General features: G+C 38.5%; 1 protein-coding gene across 2 annotated transcripts in view; it reads left to right on the forward strand.

Moving 5' to 3' along the window:
• The window catches only part of PIK3R1 (phosphoinositide-3-kinase regulatory subunit 1), a 79,361-nt gene that overhangs the window by 1,682 nt on the left and 57,780 nt on the right, over positions 1–19,899 (forward strand). For both annotated transcript variants that reach the window (XM_090276341.1, XM_090276342.1), the window contains exon 2: positions 7,682–8,397. In XM_090276341.1, the coding sequence (XP_090132467.1) occupies positions 8,064–8,397 (334 nt within the window). In that variant the 5' untranslated portion in view covers positions 7,682–8,063. The remainder of the gene's footprint in view (positions 1–7,681; positions 8,398–19,899) is intronic.

Genomic DNA, 19,899 nt, shown 5'->3' on the forward strand with positions numbered 1-19,899 from the left:
TTGATAAAGAAAATAAAAAGCACCCTGCCCCCCTACCGCTAGCAATAATTTTTTTTTTTGACAGATTGCCCTGTTCTTAAAATAACTAGTTTAAAAGCAGAAGGTGATGGTGGTTAATTTTTCTTTTTTCGTTGTCGTTTTTCAAGGAATAAAAGTTGCTTAAACTTTGGGAAGCAAACATTTTGATTGCTACAAAGAAAATACCTTAAGAGTGGTTTTTGAGGGGAGGTCCCTCTAAAGTTTGGGAAGGTGTGTTTGGTTAGAATCAAGGTTTAACCAGGAAAGGCCAGTGGAGGAGGCTGCCTGCCTTGCAGAAGTTGGGTATGCCACTGCTCGCCTCCTCTGCATTTATATGCCAGTTGCAGGTAGGTAGTAGAGAATCCTACATTTTCTGTTGAAGCATCTAGGTTTTTATGATTGGAAGAAAGTATTAAGTATCTGATTGATACTGGCTTTCAAAGAATGTGCATTTGCTTTTTAAAACTCTCATCTTGATTTGGGACCTATTCTTGCCAGTTGCATAACAGAACTCTGCAATGTACATACTATTATCTACTGTTTTATCTGCTTTTGTAAAATGATGATATCACTGTGTTTTCACATCTGCGATGATGACAGCCAATGTAAAAAAAAGCATTTTACTTCCCATTGATTTCTTGTCTTCCTTTAGCTGTTTGAAATTGAAATTTACTAAGATCAGGAAATCCCCACAGCATAAGGTTGGTTTTGGGAAACAAAAGTGATACCATAAATTATAGGTAATACATATTTTGGTTATTGACAATGGTGATGGTAGTATGCATTTAACTGCTGGGATTATCCATTGAACAGCTGATTTTAGAAGAGCTTTGTATCTCAAATGCAAACCTAGTGCACTTACCCAAATTTTATGTTCTTAAAAGTGTTGGCCACATCTTCAATTAATTTTTTTCCATGAATGCCATGTAACTTTTACATTAGTATGTTGGTTAAAATGTTTTTTTCCTTAGGTAGTTTAGAGGAGTATTCTAAAAAGGCATACTCCATAAGATTGTTCATTGAAATAGGAACAATTGTAGTTCAACTTTCAGTGTGCTTCTTGCAATTTGTAATTTGCAGAGTGTGTTTTATTGAATAAAGAGATGGTGCACGAACAGATTGAAAAAATATTTTATGGTCAGGTAGAGTGTAGACAGCTGAGATAATGCTTGCATTTGGGGTTTTGCTTTTAATTCTCACATCTGAGGCATGCACAATACAGCGATAATGGGAATTACTTTTTTTAGTATATTATACATTTTAGAGAGGCTCCTCACAGATCTCCCTTTTTAGGGGGGGCACAAGGGTTTGCCAGTGAAGGCAAGAGAATGGAGTATCTCAGTGAAGCCCTAAGAAGGTGAGAAAGTTACTTGTTAATGGAAGGAAGGGGTTATTAATTATTTCGGAAGGAAGGGGTTATCAATTATTTTTTACTTTAAAAAGCATAATATAGGTTATATAACATTTTTTAACCAAAAGCTTAGCTTATAATTAATTTTTAAATATTTATATATTTACTGTACTGCTTCTTTTCCTATCTCCTTCACCTATACCCCCTAATGTGATTACTTGCCATGATTCTGCCAACACTCTTATTGGAATTACTTGCCAAAAAGTGTGGCGATAAAAAGCCATTTCATATACATTATGCCAGATGAGCTGAATAATAGACTATGTAAACTTGTCTGTTTGGCTTACGTTAGTTATTATTATTTTTTTGAAATGGTAGAATGAGTGTAGTATAGATTTTGCTTTAAAAAATTCCTACTATAAAAACATCTTTGGAGATTTTATCTTTCAGCATTGTTTTCCTTAAAGTAAACCAATTACATATCTACAGGCACCTGTAGTCAAAATCGTTTTCAGATTAACAAACCCCTCCGCCCTCCCCTATTATTTAAGCCACAGAAATCTGGCCAAAATGTAAGGAAACTCCACCAGTGGGTGGAGTACTTTATAAAGTCGGATACCTGGGTCCATGTGCCTTGCCCCTTGCCCTTTACCCATTCCCTGGACCCCCAGTAGTCCAGACTCAGGGCTCAGCCCCATGAGGTGGGGCTGTAACATGAGGACTCTGTTGCCTTCGCCCCTGGAGGATTGCGTTAGTGCCCTCATCTTTTCCAGAGCAGCTAGGGAGCAGCGACCAAACCCTACTGGAGCCCAGTGTTGTCCCCTAACTCCATCTCCTACCTGACACACTCCCAAACACCCTTGCTGCCTCCTGAGTCTCCTCTGCTCTGACATCTGCAGAGACACCCTCTACCTCAGGTAGGGAGACTAGATGGGCAAAGTCCTCACGCAGCCGTTAACTATCTGTGTCTATCTCTTTACTCTGAAAAGGAGTTAATGGCACAGCAGAGAGTTTTATTTTGGTTAGCTTCAGGACTCATGTAGAACAGCTTGCAGCATTTAGAGGCAATGCAAAAGAAAATTCCTGGCAAATGTTCGTGTTTTTAAATATGAATTGTATAAATGGCAGTGTCATTCAGTACTGCTACTAATAGTAGTAGCAATAGTAATAATAACATAGCTGCAATTTACTAGTTATGCAACTTCAGGCAAATTAACTTCTCTGCTTGTTTATTTTCATCTGTGAAATGGGGGTAATAATTGTGCCTACGGTGTTTGTAAGGATTAAATGAGTTGATAGGCGCAGAACTCTTAAGTACTGAGCCTGGCTTATAGTAAGCACTGTGTCAGTTTTAATTATTAAGCTCTAATTATCAAGCATGGAGCTCAGTGCTTTATATATGCAATTTAATATAATCTTCATAATAACCCTGTGAGCCATAGGTTTGTATTTGTTGTATCTATCTCACAGGTGCTAGAACTGTGCCACACAGAGGTTTAGGTAACTTGCCCAAATTTAAAAATCTAGGCACTGATGGGGACAGCTGCTGAGTCTGAAGCTTAGTGCTTTGTTTTTTAACAAGAGGAGGAACATTAGATTGTGTACTTCAGTTCTCTCATTCCATGGCGCCTCCTCAGGGCCTCTCTTCAGTGATGGTGCAGAGAGCTGGAATGGTCAGCCTGATGGCCATTGCAGGGTGCCACAAAGTCTCAGGCCCTGGCAGCTGCAGTGTGAGTGCCTGCATCAGCCTTTCTTCTTGCCTCCAGGTGATGACCCCTGAGCCTAGGAGCTGCCCACAGCTGGGCCTGGGTCTCTCTCCTCTGCCCCTCCTGCAGGCTCTGGTCCCAGGCCATCACTTTGCTTTCTGGATAGCCCTGCCTCCTTATCCTTCCTTGTTGTTTCACCTGTGTTTATCCTGTGCCCCTACTCCATCCTCCACCCTCAAAAGGGCTTGCAGGCGCGAGTCCTGACCCGGACACCCTACTTCCTCACAGCACAAGCTCAGCCCTGTGTGGCAGCTGGCAGCACATTCTGGTTGATTTGAAAATGAGTAGAGATATTTGATGACTGTGACTTCAGGATTAATCTGAGCCCATCCTTTAAATTTGTTTCAGTTAAGATAAAAATTCATGTGCCATAAAATTTATCCAGAGTGCATCATTTAAGTTGAAATTCATTATGTTTACTTGGAAATTTAACTTTTGTTCAAGTTCTATGATTTTCAGGACATAGCTGAAAAGTGAAAATGTTAAAGAGTTTTGTTTTTTAAAGACTGAATTTGGGTGGGGAGTTTGCCCTAGGCTGAGAGCTAGCACGCTGAGGATGGAGGGGTGGAATGTAGGGAGAAAGAATGGGGGGCCCAGGAACCCCTCCATAGCCTTTGCATCTGGATTGCAGACCCATTTTGTGCTGAGACCCAGTGCCAAATTGCTAATTTTATTGCAGGATAGAATCATATGATCAGGATATAGTCTTGGTTTATTCAATGTGATTTTAAAATATCTTTTATTCCTGCCTCTCACCAAGGTTGCTAAATCCTTGTTCTTTGTAAAAGGCAAATGAGTAAATCAACAAAGTCAAGGGACTTTTCAAAGAATTATGCTTGGTTCTTTGCCAAAATGCCTCTGGGTTACAGGGTTAAATTGAAATTTTATTTTCAAGTAGTTGTACATTAAGAAGTCATAGTTGCCTCTTGTCAGGCATCAGAAACAATATTTATTTTGAGGAACAGAATGAGAATTGATCAGTATCTTAGGGGAGAGAGGAAATATACTTCCAATTATCAGTATTGCGGGTAGTCTTTAAAAGGATTGAAAGACTGGAAGCAAAATCATTCCCTTTAAGGAAACTTTGAACGTTCGTATGATGTTATATAAGAGTAATTTAATTTACTATTTGTTCATGGGATTCCTTTATACCTTTTGTTACAGCAACATATGTATGCATTAACTTGGAGACTAGATATCAGAACATCATCACCTTAGTTATTTGAAAACATTAACTTATGGATGGTGGATATTATCCACATACAAAACACTTTTCCTTTGTGAATAATTATGTTAGGCTGGGTGGACAAGTGTATGTACCCAGAGACTGGAGGTGAAATCTTCTGAATCTGGGCAACATAGACCCTGCAGATCTGAATAATTAGGGCTCATTGGTCTCTGGAGGATTACACAGCCATTGCCAATGCCTCAGGCTGCTGAGTCTTCTGCATTCCTGGGGAGAATTGAAGGGTGAGAGAAAAGAGAACTTGTCAGTCCTCCAGATGTGATTGTCCTTTGTGACTGTGGATTAATACTTCATATATCCCCTTAAGGAGGAACTGAGTTTTTACAAATTGTGCAGTGAGGATCCTGGGATAGCCACAGGGGGCACAGATGCCAAAAGGGATACAGGTGGCAGAAGCTTAAGCTCATAGAACAGAAATGGGCAGGATTCCAGAAGTGGGCAGCCTTCCAGAAGTGATGTGCTCTGTATTCTTTTATTCACTAGTTTATGGACTTCTTTGGCAAGGATGCATTTTAATGAAGTCTCTTTGGAAGGAAATTTGCATGGTCCTAGATGCTGGGTCTTGGACTTGACTGACCTGTTGCTGAGTTATAATGATTTCTTTTTATGCAGGTGTGTTTGTGAAAGAGCCACACACACTGGCAGTAAGGCTGCTTGCTGTCACAGAGAGTTAAAAAATAGAGTGTGCAGGCAAGGAATCTGCATCATTGACCCTATAGACATATCTGGGCTGTCCTCGGACATCAAAGCAAGTTGAGTTTGGGCAGTAGATTCTAGTGGTGTTAAAAGTAGGGGCTCAGGAGCCAGACTGCCTGGATCTGAACGCTGGTTCCACCTATCAATTGCTCAGTGTTATCATAGCCAAGATATTAAATTCTTTGCACCTCAGTTCCTCACATGTAAAGTAAGAATTATTGATAGTACCTGCCTCATGGTTATTTTGCTGTTGAAAGTGTTAATTGTATTGTATTGAATGTGTTAATACACATATGACTCCCAACAAGTATTCGATGATGATGGGACAGCTCCTCAGTATCAGGTGTTGACCATGATGATGATGACAATGAAAATCATTAAAATGGGTCTGGTGATCAAAAGAAAGTGTGTAGTAGGATAGCGGTGCCTGCCTCTTCTTAGCCAAGGACACAGTGTACCTTGCCCTAGGGCACGATCTAGTCCTCACCCAAGTAACTACTCAACTCTCCCTCTTCTCTTAGAACATTGCTCTCCAACCACTGAATTGGCACTGAATCATGGCTGATCTTGAATTGTTTTGATTGATCTCCCTGGCCTTGGTGATGGAGTCCCAGATGACAGGAATGGTGTGTTCTACTTCTAGTTCTAGAGTCATAGATGATCTGGGATTCTTTTTGTCAGACGAGGGCCCACAGTTCTATACAGGATTTATCTTACACAGCTCAGTAAGCTGCTTTTTGCAAATGGTGAAGGAGGGGGAATTTATAGAAATGTATGTGGTCTCTGGCACATATGGCGGTGATTGCTACTCTAGAGTCTGGCCTCATTAAAGCCCCAGGTTCCTCAGGGTTATTTTTGTCTTTGTACAAATTTAGCCTCAGGCCAACATTAGCACAGTTTTCAGGTTTGTAATATCTTTATCAGACATGGAGCCTTTCTTACTACAGTGTCTCCAGGTGAGGAACACACATAGCTACATAGGTATGTGGTAAGCAGGGGCTTGGTCATTGCTGAAATTCGGTTAAGAATCTCACCAAACTGGCCCACTGGGTTGTTGAAACAGAGGAAGCCATAGGCAGCAGCTGGAGGAGAGATCTACCAGCCTGCTGGTTGAGGAATTTTTTTTTTTTCCCCAAAAAGACAGACATTGCCTCGAAAAGCTAACAAAAATTTCAAGGTAGATTTGGAGGAACTGCATTATTCTTAGGCATATTGCCTGGTTTCCATGAATTTAGGGATATGTAAATTTTCATATTCTTTAGAGTCCTGTGTCTCATTTGTACAGAGAACACTTGTACTAAAAATGAGATTTGCTAAGTCTTCATTTTTGTGTGAATTTATGCAGTGAGTATTTAATTTGATTCTGGATCTAGCAAAAAGGCAGGCTGCCTTCAAACATAATATAGTTTCTCTTCTTCTTCCACTCTGCTGGTTGCTTTAATTTTTTTCTCTGACAACTGAAATACAAAGTAGAATACTAACCCAAATGAGTATTCTTCTACCCAAAGATTTCCAGTGTTTGTTTTGCTTCTTTTAATATGTAACTCTTCTCAGAGTGTTATTATATTACAGCTAAGAGGCTTTAGCCATGTAAAGTTGAATACACTTCTGAATGCCAACATAACAATTATGCTGTGATTAGATTTTGCTTCTTAAGTTGCCTACACTGAAGAGTGCCTATAATATTAAACTTCTAAAGTGTTCCACGCTATAAAATTTACACAAGCTCTCTTTGATATAGCACACTAGAATTGTGTGTCTATTGATTTTATTGCTTTATTATTCATCCAGCTTAACTGAAACCTTCAGGTTGCTTTGACTCTTTATAATAAAGATAACAATGAAAAATGAATGGAGTGCAAAGTGTATACGTGTGCACACTCTTCTATTGGCAATCCAACACGAACTTACTAACTCACTTAGAGAATCTTTGACTCTCTATAATTCATCTGTCTCCACTATGTTAAAAAAAGAAAAAGAAAAAACTTTCATTTCCCATTTCTCCCTCCACTAAGCTATCTTCATCCAGTAATATGCAGCAACTGCCTCTGCTTCCTCTTCAGTTCCTTAACTCCTTAAATTCTAGTTAACTCTCCTCAATACTAAAAAACTGAAGTCTGCTTTCTCAAAAGTTAGTGAGGCTCCATCTTTGCATCCAGGTGCCTAGGGCTCCCTGTTCTAGCTCCTTCCAGAATATGGTATTTGCTTAGTCACATCTGTATCTAAGGTCATGACACACATTCCATTCCGTCTTCAGGTTCCAGCTGTGAGATGTTGTCTCTCCCTCCCTTGAACTCCACAGCATTTAGTCTTTGCTGTGTTCTGGCATTTACCTGATGTTATTGTGTACCAGTTCCTTGTGTACCAGTCTTATCTGTGAGACATTACCACATGTCAGCACCCCTTCCACCCCTGCCTAGTGCTCTTAGAAGGCAGGGACTGTCTCACTAATCTTTGTTGTCGATATCGTGTCGAGCAATAGCACGCTGGCCCATGTACAACTGCCGGACTGATGAAGTACTTGTTGAATGGAAGTAGAAATTCAAAGTCACACAGATGGCAAAGTGTGATATTCATTCATCAGTCTTATTTTTCCTTTGCTAGGTGAAGCTCGCGTGTCGAGTGCAACAGTGAAATCAGACGACAGATGGACAGTGTGACAAGAGTGTCAGAAAGGATTGGGCCTCGCTGTGAGAGTCGGCCTGGAGTCCAAGTGTTGACGGATTGCTGAAAAGGAAGCCAGTGGGAGAACTGCAGCCTGCAGAGGAGGTGGAACCCTGCCTTCAGTCGCACCATTAATGGAGGACAGATGGACAGCCGATGGCCAGTCACCTCCCTTAAACCTTTGGAGAATTGTCCTTTGTCCTCTGTTGGACACATATTAGGAATCTTAACACACTCTCTGAGTTCACGTTCCACGGAAACGTAGAACTAGACTGTAGCGTGTAACCAGACTCACCTGTTGCATGGTTACAGGTTTGCCAACATGAGTGCCGAGGGGTACCAGTACAGAGCACTGTATGACTATAAAAAGGAGCGAGAAGAAGATATTGACTTGCACTTAGGTGATATATTGACGGTGAATAAGGGGTCCTTGGTAGCTCTTGGATTCAGTGAGGGACAGGAAGCCAGGCCTGAAGAAATTGGCTGGTTAAATGGCTACAATGAAACCACAGGGGAGAGAGGGGACTTTCCAGGAACTTATGTAGAATATATTGGAAGGAAAAAAATCTCTCCTCCCACCCCAAAGCCTCGGCCACCTCGACCCCTTCCCGTTGCACCAGGTTCTTCGAAAACTGAAGCAGAAAGTGAGCAACAAGGTCAGTATTGATGAGTGATTGCTTAATGGGTTGAGCTGAAATGCTCTGGGCAGAAGTTGTTTCGACAACTTTACCTGAACTTGTGTGTGGTGCACAAAAGCTTGGCCAATCATTACACAACTAGAAGTTTGCGTTTGTGAGGTGAGGGTTTAGTTATAAAACAGGGAGATGGTATCTGAGAACCTGTTTAGTGAGTGTCTTTAAACACCACTTTTGTAGTTATCATTGAATTAAGTACTTATTCCTTTCTTATTCTTGTAAATGGTATTATATATTTAAATAATCATTTTAGGAAAGTAGAGGCTAAGTCTCATATAAGTATATTTAACATTAATGTGATTTGTATGGAAAATGTAGAGAGTAATAAAATGACCACAGAACTCAGGGGAGAAGAAACCATTGTTTTTATAACCTGGTGTCTATCCCTTGGTTTCTTCCCAGGAGCACAGTGCCTGCAGCTGAAACCCAATGCTGTAGTTAGTATAGAGATAGAGGGAGTTCTCTTCCTTTGTGGGTGATGTCATACATAGCATTAGTGCCTATAGTGTGCCTGGCCTTCATGAGAGAAAAAGATAACTGAATCCTTTTCTTAAGTGGAAACCACCTTGATTAAAAACCCACGCATTGTTTATTGGAGACAATCCACATTTGAGGTTTGTGCACAACTGTTCATTTAAGGGTTTCTTTTCTCTGTTCAGTTCCACACAGAGACAGGCCTTGTAGTCAGCTTTGTCAACTCATTGCCCCTTTAGTAAATTTCAAGCATTTTTTTTTACCCTTGTGTAATTTTTATTTCCCCTCAAAAACTGAGATAGGTGTGGAAAGGTATGTTAAAAACTGGTGGACTCAGTGGCAGTGATTACATATTGAGTAGAACTGACTGGGATGGGACATCACAATGTATTTCTGGAAGAAATTCCAATACTATTATGCTTTCTTTAATGTTGGCTTATTCTAGCCGAAATGAATGAGGTAATGAGAATAAGAATCAGAATGTAAGAGTAAATAGCTGCCTTTTAGCATAGAGTAATAATAGGATTGGTAATATTTTGTAGAAGTCAAAGAATTTACTAAGAAGGCCTGAAAAGAAGTGCTTTTCCCTCTCCCGCCTGACTCAAAAGAGATCCTGGTTTCATGAACATACTTTGCAATAATGCCCAAATATGTTTTACTATACAGTTCAAAAGCAAAATTTAATTATTTTCAGGGAATTAAAATCTTGACACATGCACAAATTTTGTCAACCATTGTGTTTTGCATAGTTTCACTTAGCAGATCAAAAATATACATAGTTGTATTTTCCCACCAAATTACATATTTTTGATCCATTTTTAATTTGACTTTTTGTTTTGTAAGTTAGAAACACATCTTTATAAATAAGTAGGCTAATTCAAAAGGGAAAATGATTTAATTTATCCCAGAATACAAGATTACAGAACATAAATATATCTGAGTTGGATTAGGAAGATTATTTAAAGGATGCAAAGAGGAGTCGTCAATATTAGTGACAAAAATATTTTGTAAAAATAATTTCTAAATAAAATTGCATTTGATAATTGCTTTTGTATATAGTATACAGAAAAGCAAGTCTCTCTTTTTTTTAAGATCTTCTCTTTCTAGGTCTTAAACTTTTATAATGCTTTCTCATGTAATGTGGTGACAATTGAAATTTTTAATAGCTTTAAAAAATTTTTAATCACAGAAATGTAGAGTGAGATGAAAATTTTTATCAGAATTTAAGAAAGAGACCCATGATAATGTACATTAAAGGATTAGAAAGAACAGGCCTGAATATAAATGAGAAATTAAGAATAATTGAGAGGTTGAAAAGACAGTATTGGGGGGTATTGGGCAAGGAATGTAGTACTAAACATTAGATTTTCTGGAAATGTTAATCTTGTATTCTCACTTAAATATGATTCCTATAAAATGAGAATTTGGTAGGTCCTACTAGTTGCATGTCAAATTGATATGGAAAATAGTTGTAAAGACAAATTTAGATATAAAAACCTATGGGACTCTGATTTCTTTTGCCTAAGTGCCTGTTTATTTGAAAAGCTTCTGTAGTGACCAAGTGTGTGAAGGTGCTTTTCTCTTATTGTAACTGAACTCTTTAGCCCTTTTTTTTCTTTTACTCCCCCCATGTGACTTAGCCTGTTTTTCGTGTTTGACTGCCTTTATTTTTTTAGGAGGTGACCCCTGAGGTCTAAAGACTCCATGCAGGTGTCTCTTGTGGAGCTACTGTACTGTGGACTGCTAGCACACCCCCATAAGGGGCATGGGGGAAACAGGGCGCTCGGACCTGCCTACCTGCTAACCATGTACACCTTGTACTCCCTGCTTGCTACCTTCTCTGTTTTTAAAAGAAAGTTGTCATTAGACTCCTGTGCAAAAGTAGATTCTGTGTAAAGGATTCCTCATATAATAGAACCCACTTTTCCACTATCCTTGTATGTTCCTGAAGTAAAACGGTGACGTGTAACTTTGGGGGAGCAGGGGAAGAGTCTAAAAAGTCCATTTGAGAATCTAACATATACTCGTATGTTCCACCAATACATTTTATGTACAGTTTTCTTATAAAGCCCTAGCCTGTAGTTTGGATTCCATTTGTGTACTGGGTAGTCTTTTATTTATTGGAACTTAAGTAATTCAATAAGCGTGAACTGCATCCCTGTTTTGTGCTGTGAAGCAGGGATGTTTGAGAGAGGCAGCTTGTGGTCTGATGCCCTCTTCTACCCACTCCCATGTCAGGGCTGAGCTTTGTCCCTTCTGCTTTGACAGCTCTTCCCTTTGCCCAACCCACTGTTCCCACCTTACTGAAATCTTTCTTCTCGTGGAGGCTGGTTCTGCTCACCTATTTCCTGTGACAGCCTGCCCCTCTTTTGCAAAGCTTTTATTGTCTAACCTAGTCATTGACTTACCATGTTGACTGTACATTGCGTGTTCCTGTGGTAAATTGTAAGCTCCATGAACTCCGGGATCTCAGTTGTCCCTCCATTATCCCAAGTACTAGAACAGTACAGTAGGTTCTCTACAAGTGGATGAATGCTTGTTATTGAAGCTCAACATCTAGCTGTTTTCATGTCCGCGTGACTTTTGAAATTAGCCACATTTGTTGTATGTCACAGTACGGGCAAACAAGCCTATGATAGCCCAGTCCTGTTTTTGAAATCATGGTGTATTTTGTTATTTGCATCATTCACATCTGAGGTATTTTTGCAGCCTTGACCTTGCCCATTACCTGCTATGTCTCCAGAACTGTATTTCTACCCATGATCAGGACAGGTAGTTCTATTGGTGGGAGTGTGTGTTAAAGACAGTGGTGTATTCTGTCCACTACTTAAGCAAAGTGAGTATAACATGTGTTAAGTGAAGTCAGCAAATGTCCTCTGGCATAGGTTTTTTGCTCTTTATCTTCTCCTTTTATCTCCTTCCCTTTGCATGAGAGCTAACATTTTGATATGAGGGTCACATTTCATTTTCCCACAACCCAGGCAAGGTCCATTTTACCTTCTCTGGAGAGAACCTCTCCTGTGTTTTGTACAGGTGAAGGGTGTTTGATGGGTGTGTTTCCTTTCCCTTAGGAGAGACATCCTATTGAAAGAAAACACTCTTGCTCTTTCTGCATTAGGCTGCTTAGACACTGACTTTTATTTCTGTACACATAACTCCATTCAACCCTGGTTCCATATTTCCCGTTGCACAAGGAAAATGAGTTAAAGGTGGTGGGAATTTAGGGGTAGGGAAATGAAAATGTATTTTTTCCTTTCATAAGTAAGCTGTCTAGCGGGCCTCCTTTTCAAGGCAGTATTTTGAGATACTTTAACTAAAGTCATGCTAGTGCAGAGTATTTAGACCAGTGAGATTCCTTGACCATGTTAGTTTGTATAGAATGTTGAAATCTGCTGACTTGAGAGAGCTCTTCTGAATCTGAGTTCATAACCGTTTCCATCCCCCACCTACACAACCCTCCCAGCTCACACCTCTGACCCTTGACAGTGGGTCCCAGGTCCCAGCTAGTTTCACATATAAAACATAAAGCATGCACTTGGTGGGGCTAGTTTAAATTTGGATCAAAATTCTTTCTAAACAGAGCTAGAACAAAGCACACAATTTGTGTTTGCTTTTCATGGTTTCCCCAGCCATGTTAATTTTACATTTTTCACGCCAGGTGTTTGAACGTCCCTCCACGGTTGTCACTCCCCGTCTAGAAAGCAAAGCTGTAATAAATCACATAAGTTGACAACACTGTACAGAGGTCACAGGAGTTAGTGACCTGATCCCAAATTACACACCTTTGCTGGGCCCCGTGGTCATAAGGTGTCACTGTTCTTCACGGAAATAGTATCTGTGAAAGTAACTTGCTTTGCTTCACATAGCGTTGCATTTATGAATTCTGTTTCATTCAGAGTATGCCTTGTCACTGCCCTCACCTCTTCTCCTACTTGAGACTCTGCTCTGAAGTTGGAGGCTTGTGCTGTTGCAGCCCCCAGAGTGATGGGGGGAGACAGCTGACGCGTGGTGCTGCCTGCCCCCTCTGCACTGACTGCTCTTGGGAGAAAGCGGGGCTGTTGAGAGGGTATTTGAAGATAGGGGCCTCTGAACCCTGCCCCTAACTTCTGACCAACCAAAAAACTTAATTGGAACGCAAGATTTTTTCCCGAGGTGGAAAAATGTAAGTGTTTGCCCTCTGTGTTTTAGCATGAAATGAAATACATTTCCAGAAGATGTAACAATACGATTGATTAAAAAGTAAGTACTGTTCAACTGGAGAAAACACATGTAATAATTAGCTTTGATAAAATCAGATTAGCCTAACCTCTCCTCTTATAACCACAGAATAGAGTCCTCATGTATTAAGTTACATGTTTTGATAGTTCTCATGAGAACCAGCATTTGTTGTTTTTGGTTTTTTGTTTTTGTTTTTGTTTTTTTACTAAATTCTTGATTTTTAAGACATCATCCTGTTAATTATAAATTTAGTTATTTTGTTTTCCCAGAAGTGCGGACAGAGACAGGAAAGTGACCCTAATGAACAATTTATAGATCCAGGGTTGTTTGAAAAGGAAATTTACAAGAAGAGAAAGGAACCTCACTTTTGCTGCCTTTTAGCAGGAAGATTCCGCCCTGAGCTGGCCAGGTCGCTGAAGGATTTATAAGCAGACCCTGAGTGGGTAGGGAGCTCCCCTTGGCCTCCCAGAGAGAAGAGGAAAACCTCCCTCCCTCCTTCCTTCAGGGAGGGTCTGACTTTCTCTTTCCTGGAGTTCTGGTGACAGCTAAGTCCCGGGTTAGAGATAAGGTGTTACTGGATGAAAAACTTTCCGCCTGGCCACCACCATGACCCGTACAATTTAAAGTCACAGAGCTTGTGGTACAAAAATTATATTTTCTTACTTAAGTGAGACATATCTTCAGACTCTTCAATTAAGGCTTCTTGCTTTAGAGATTCCATTTTGTGTTCTTTTTCCAAAATGGGTCCAATATCCATATCTGTGCAGCCTCAATAAAGCCCTCACACCTCTGATTCAAAAAGGAGCTGTGTAAGTGGTGTGAGCCTATTTCGTTAGCAGCAACCAAGCTAATGGTGATACTCGAATAAAATAGTCTGTCATGAAAGTAGAACTCTATATGCTAAAAGTGTTTCCTTTTTAGCTCAGTTTCAATAGATTCTGTGATAACTTTGATGTCAGTCTTTTCTGGTTTCTAGGTGAATGCATCTTTGTCTAAAACAGGGGGAAATCTGATTAATAAGCACTTTTCCAGTAAGTCTGATTTAAGAAAATAAACATTAGAAATTCTAAAGTTCAACAACAAATGGTGCCTTGCATCTGTTAAGTAACATCCAAAAAGGGGAGAATTTTGTACCTCTGGCAAGTAAGAATACCAAGTATATGATGCCATTTACATATCCATGTTTTTCTTAGTAAAAGAAAACAGATGTCAGCAGTATAGCTGGCTATTCCATACATGTGTCTTTGTTGCTAACGAATTTCCATGAGGAAAAACATAAAATTGGTTTGAAGACTGAAATAGGAGAAAATAATTTGATGCAATAGCTAGAAATGAGAAGCATGATTGCATGATGGATTATATCTTAATGTTTTGAGATCTCGATTGAGTTTATAGCATTCAATATCAAAACAGTTCTTAGGCTTTCAATGAAAAAATAGATGAGGTCAAAGGGAACTATACATTGGCTTTATTTGAATTACGTGGGTATGATTTCCCTAAAATGTCAAATTTAACAAAATATTGTCAGAATACTTTACAAATGTGTTATTCTTACTTACTAATTTATATAAAGAACTATGGTATTTTGTTTCTACGATAATAATTTCATGCAGTATACTTTGTTAAAATGTTCTGATATTATATAACTTTGCAGTTAAAACTAACAAGCAGTAGCTCTTTCTATTTAATTATGCATGCAAAACTTTCTCCTGGTGTTTTTATGCCACCAGTATGGCTGCTGTTTTCAGGAAGACCTTCTCTGGACTGTTTCTTGCTTGGAGATGTGTATACTCATCTACTTATCAATTCTCAGGTGGTGCCTATAGTTTCTTCCATCCTGTCACAGTTTGATGCATATTGAAGTTCCAACTGTGAATTTATTCCACTGTATTGTAGGAGACTCTGTGTAATTTGGTGATCAAATCTGATATCCAAGATAGTAAATATGTAGGCATTAGTAAAATATAAATCTCTGTGATATATTATTTGAGTCAGAAATTTCACTCTGCTTTGCTTCCTGTAAAGTTCTTAACTCTTCTAATCCCAGTGTCCTCTTAATTGTAAAATAAGTAGACACTGCCTCTTCTGAGTTGTGGCTCTATTTTTGTTTAACCTGTTACACCTGATCAGTAAATGCTTCTCCATTCCTACTCATAAGAATTGTTGGAGAAACAAAACCCAGAAAATTTTAAGTTCTCACTAGTAGTGTTTCCTCAGTAGTGCAACCCTGAAGCCAGAAGATAGGGGTCTTATACAGAGAAACAAGCAGGGATGTTTGGGCAGATGCCTCACATGACCTCATTGCACAATCTGATTGGAAATTGTTCCATGGAATTATTGCTAATGAAAGTGCCAAATTGGTACCAACTTTTTGCAAATTTACATACTGTATGATTTTAAGATATATTTCATCAGTGTGAGAATTTATGCTCTACCTTTACTGGTGGGCACTCAGCAATTTCTGACATCTAAATTGGTTTGAGACTCTTCCAGTTTCACATGTTGTGGTCCTTGAGTAAATTAAAATATATCCATGAAATGTCTTCTTTGTCCTGTACCTGTGTGGTATGACTGAATTTGTTGGTATGATATGTTTTCAGAGTTCCTAAAGATTTGTCTAGTGTTTCTGTTGTTGTTTTTGTTATTGTTAAATTTTCCAAGGCAGGTAGAGGGTGATGGTTATAACATTTGTCTGCTCAGGTTATAAAGTTTTGTTTACTCACACCTCTTTAAATTTATGTGATAGAAGTATTAAAATAGCACATTAGCACAGGCATTAGGCCAGGCTGCATCGTAAAGCCAGAAGGACTCTGGGGCGGCCATCGACATCTCCCAGGCTTCACCCTAAGGAGGCAAACTGCCATAGCCCCTCAGGCTCAGCACATGCTATCACTGTGACAGCCAGAAGAGTCAGCATGGGTTCCAGCTTGCTTCTGGGCTTTGGAAAATGCCACTTTCAGAATTAATTAAGGTTGTTAATAAGATAATCTATTGTGAATCATCATTAAATATGTTATACTATTTCTTAAAATCATTTTTAATGTTTAAGAATGTTACTTCTTTATGAGTAAACAGCTCACTTGAAATGTATTTTTCTACCTCTGTTCTAACTTTAGAAAGAGTTGAATGTCTGTGTCATTCTTAATTTATAATCTCAAAGTATTTCACTTGACTAACTTAAGTCTTATCATGGTTCCTCCAGGTAGCAAAAAGGAAATCATTCATTTTGAAAGAGAGAGATTCAAAGAGGGTAGAGTAAAATGACTTTATTACTAAATAATACTGAATACCTACTGAGTACCGAAGAATGAGATTTAATGAATTTGGTTAGAACATAGCCAAGTATATATTATAGTCATTGTCCCACACTTCCTCGTGGGTCTTTTTAAATGTTGAAAATGCCTTTTTCAAAATGTGTCTCAAAAATTTTCAGACTTACTGTTTGCCAAGCATTCTGTTAGGGATTTTACATGTATTTCAATTGATCCTCAACCTCCCTGCAAAATGACATTATTATAACACTTTTCCAGTTTCAGAAAGGAAAGCTCAAATGATTATGTGAGTAGTTAGAAAGAAGTGTTCATTGACAGGGTTCAAGAATCCCCCAGCAGGCAGATGTGTGGGTCTTGTTAAGCAGTCCTCTGTGAAGTTATCAGTAACTAAAGAAACCAGATATTTTCTGCTTTGGGGGTAGGCTTCACTTATGTCTGTTGTTTCTGAGTTTCTTTGGCTGTTACGTTCCTATAACCACACAACATATTACCTTTGCTTTACACATGACTTAACATTTTCTTATGTCTGCTAAATATATTAAAAAGTTGAGTGATAAAAAGACTGATAGGCCACAAAAGTAAGAAAGAGTTTGGGTATGTATATGTGTATCTTGATGGATATTCCAAAGTTATATACCACTAATAAATGATTTTTTTCCTTCCTTTTTTTCTTGAAGAAGTTAAATATCTGCTTCAGGTGTTTACCTCAGTTTTAGATTTTCTTATTTCTGACTCATCATTATATCATTTTGATTAAAATGGAGCACAGGATGGTTATTACCTGCTTAAAAGCCAAACAGTTGAAGGTATCCAGCATAAGAAATATGTGTTTTGGCATGTGGATAGTGGCTGCTTGAAATCCCTAAGTACAAGAAATCTCAAGCTGGCTCAAATGAATGTGAAGTCTTCTACCTAAGTTCTGTCAAAGTTAGCAGTAAACGTCATTTTAAACGACTTGCTAAATGGCTAAATTCCTTTTAATGTCAAACTTTATTTCTCAGAAAAGTCAGTCACTGCCAACTTTATAACATAAACATTGTGTTTCTGTTACCTGAATTTCAAGGACAGGAGGGTGGATGAGAGCAGGAAAAAGGCACAGGTGAATTTTATTTCTAAGTGTTTAAAGGCACAGTGTGACATTGCACAGATAAATCTTTCAAAGGCAGAACTTCTTGGACGCTTTTATTTTTGCTTATGTTTTTCTTTTTTTCAGTTGAAAAAGAAACTTATTTAAACATTTTCCAGTTTTAAAAGGTCTCTGTCTGGTGGTCCTGACACAGCCTCTTGAGACTTCTCACTGGAGTCCCTAAGAAGGTAGAGAAAAGCACGTAGTCTAACCAGTTATAACAACTAGAACTAGTGAGAGAAATGTCTACTGTGAGCTCAACGGAACCAGCTTTAAAAACAAAGGCAGAATAAGTTTTGACCACCTAAAAACAGGTAGACAAAGCCATCTCCTCCCTAATTCCCTGCCCATTATTCAGAAGACCTAGGCAGCTGTCCCAGAAAGCTCTTCCCTTTCCCTTTGTCATCTCCCTCAGCAGTGCCTTTCTATAAGTAAAAGTTTGGAACTCAAAAATAGCCAGGCAGAGCTGGGAGGGTAGGCTAGCATCTGTTACTCTTGCATCCTGAGACTTTTAGTCCAAAAAAAGAAGAGTGTTGTAGGTGGGCTAGAGTTAGAAAGACCTGTGTTTCCTGGGGGTTGGGGTATTGTTTGTTGACTTCTTCACCATTCACAGCCTCAGAAAGCCAGGCAGTGGAGGCAGAAGGTTTTCTTTCAGGCTAACAGAACTACATTGGAATAAAAACCAAGTTGGGAATTGGCTTGGGAACTATTCATGTCCACCTGCTGACCAACTCCAGATCTGAAACAAGTGCCCAAGTGGATCAAGAGTAGTTCAGAGTTAGGGGATACAGTAGTCCCTCTCTATATCGCGGTTCACTTATCGCAGCCTCACTGTATCGCAGGATTTTAAAAAATATTATATTTAATTATTTATCGCGGACTTATCGCTATATGGTGGGATTTTGCGGTACTGTATACGTATGTTGTTAAGATTACATAGGTTTAAGAGTGCAGAATAAATGTAAGGTTCCTACTTTGCGGGGGATTCTAGAACGTAATACCCGTGATAAGTGAGGGAATACTGTAAATGGTAATGGGAAAAAAATAAAAAATTTTAAAAAGCAAACACCAGGTCTGGTAGATCTCTCTTAGTTGAGTGATCAATACACAGGAAAAATAAATCCACGTCTACTGTAAAGTGTGTTCTATAAAGGAAACAGTAGATCATATTGAAGATTTGAAGGAAGAGCAGATTTCCAACAATAACCCATTACTAAAAAAGATATGGCCCTAATGAAAGAGGGGCAGAAAGCAGATAGATGATTATGAGCTGAAGAGACAATAATAGCATGGGATTAAATGGAAATGAAACCGTAACAAGAATGACTGTAAAGAAATTGAGAATGCACTAGCACATTAAAACCTTTATGAGAGGCAATCAATGGTAGAATTAACCCAGCTGAAAATAAAATTAGTGTTTTAAGGAGAAACACGGATAAAACTCTTCCAAAATCCAAAGAATAGGAGAAAAACAAGGAAGAAAATGATAGATATATAGAAAGAAGTTCTAACACAGGACTTTGAAGTGTTGAAAAACATGAAGTCATGGCAAGTGAAAAAGAACAACATGAAAACAAGCCTACATGCATGTGTACAGATTTGAAAGTGTTCTCCACATTGTATATAATCAATGAAAGGCCACCTCTAGATATGTTTTGGCAATTTTTTTTTTTTTAATTATAAGAATACTGTGAAAGCATCCAGTTAGAGTATCTGATTCACTACCAAGGAACAAAATGCAGGCTCCCTTCTCCTTGGTAGTAGTAAATGCAAAGGATAGCAGATTGCTTTCAGTAGAGCTTTGAGGAGAAAAGGTGATGACTCAAGAACTTAGTGTGCCTCTTCCTTATATTTCCTGTAGAAGGGCCATTGAGAGTCATTTCCTAATAAGCAAGATCCCAGAAAGGTATATTAAACTTCTTGTGCCACAAGGGAAGGTTTAAAAGTTGCCTTTTCATTCCTAAACTTTCTAATTAATAAAGCATAGGTTAAAAATAATTTATTTTGAATAACTTAGTGATTATCAAAAGAATAAACTGTAAGCTATATGTATTTTTCAAATACTTAGAAATATAATGTATAGTCCAAAAAAGAGGCAACGGAGAAAGTATAAAAATATTGATATGGGGAAAATGCTTATAATGTATGAACACTTTAAAGAAATACATATATGAATATATGTGTACATATGTAAATATAGAATTGGGTTTTCACCTACCTATAGTTGTATGTTCAACAAATATTAGTTCTGTGTCAGATACTGTGGTAACATTTTACTACATGAACTTGTTACTTTTCAGAAGAATTCTCTGACATTGGCTTCATTATTACACATGTTGCAAATATAAAGAAATTAAGGCTTAATTAAATGAT

This window comes from Furipterus horrens, unplaced genomic scaffold (assembly GCF_987537825.1).
Source record: "Furipterus horrens unplaced genomic scaffold, mFurHor1.1.pri manual_scaffold_5, whole genome shotgun sequence".
NCBI classification, from domain to species: Eukaryota; Metazoa; Chordata; class Mammalia; order Chiroptera; family Furipteridae; genus Furipterus; species Furipterus horrens.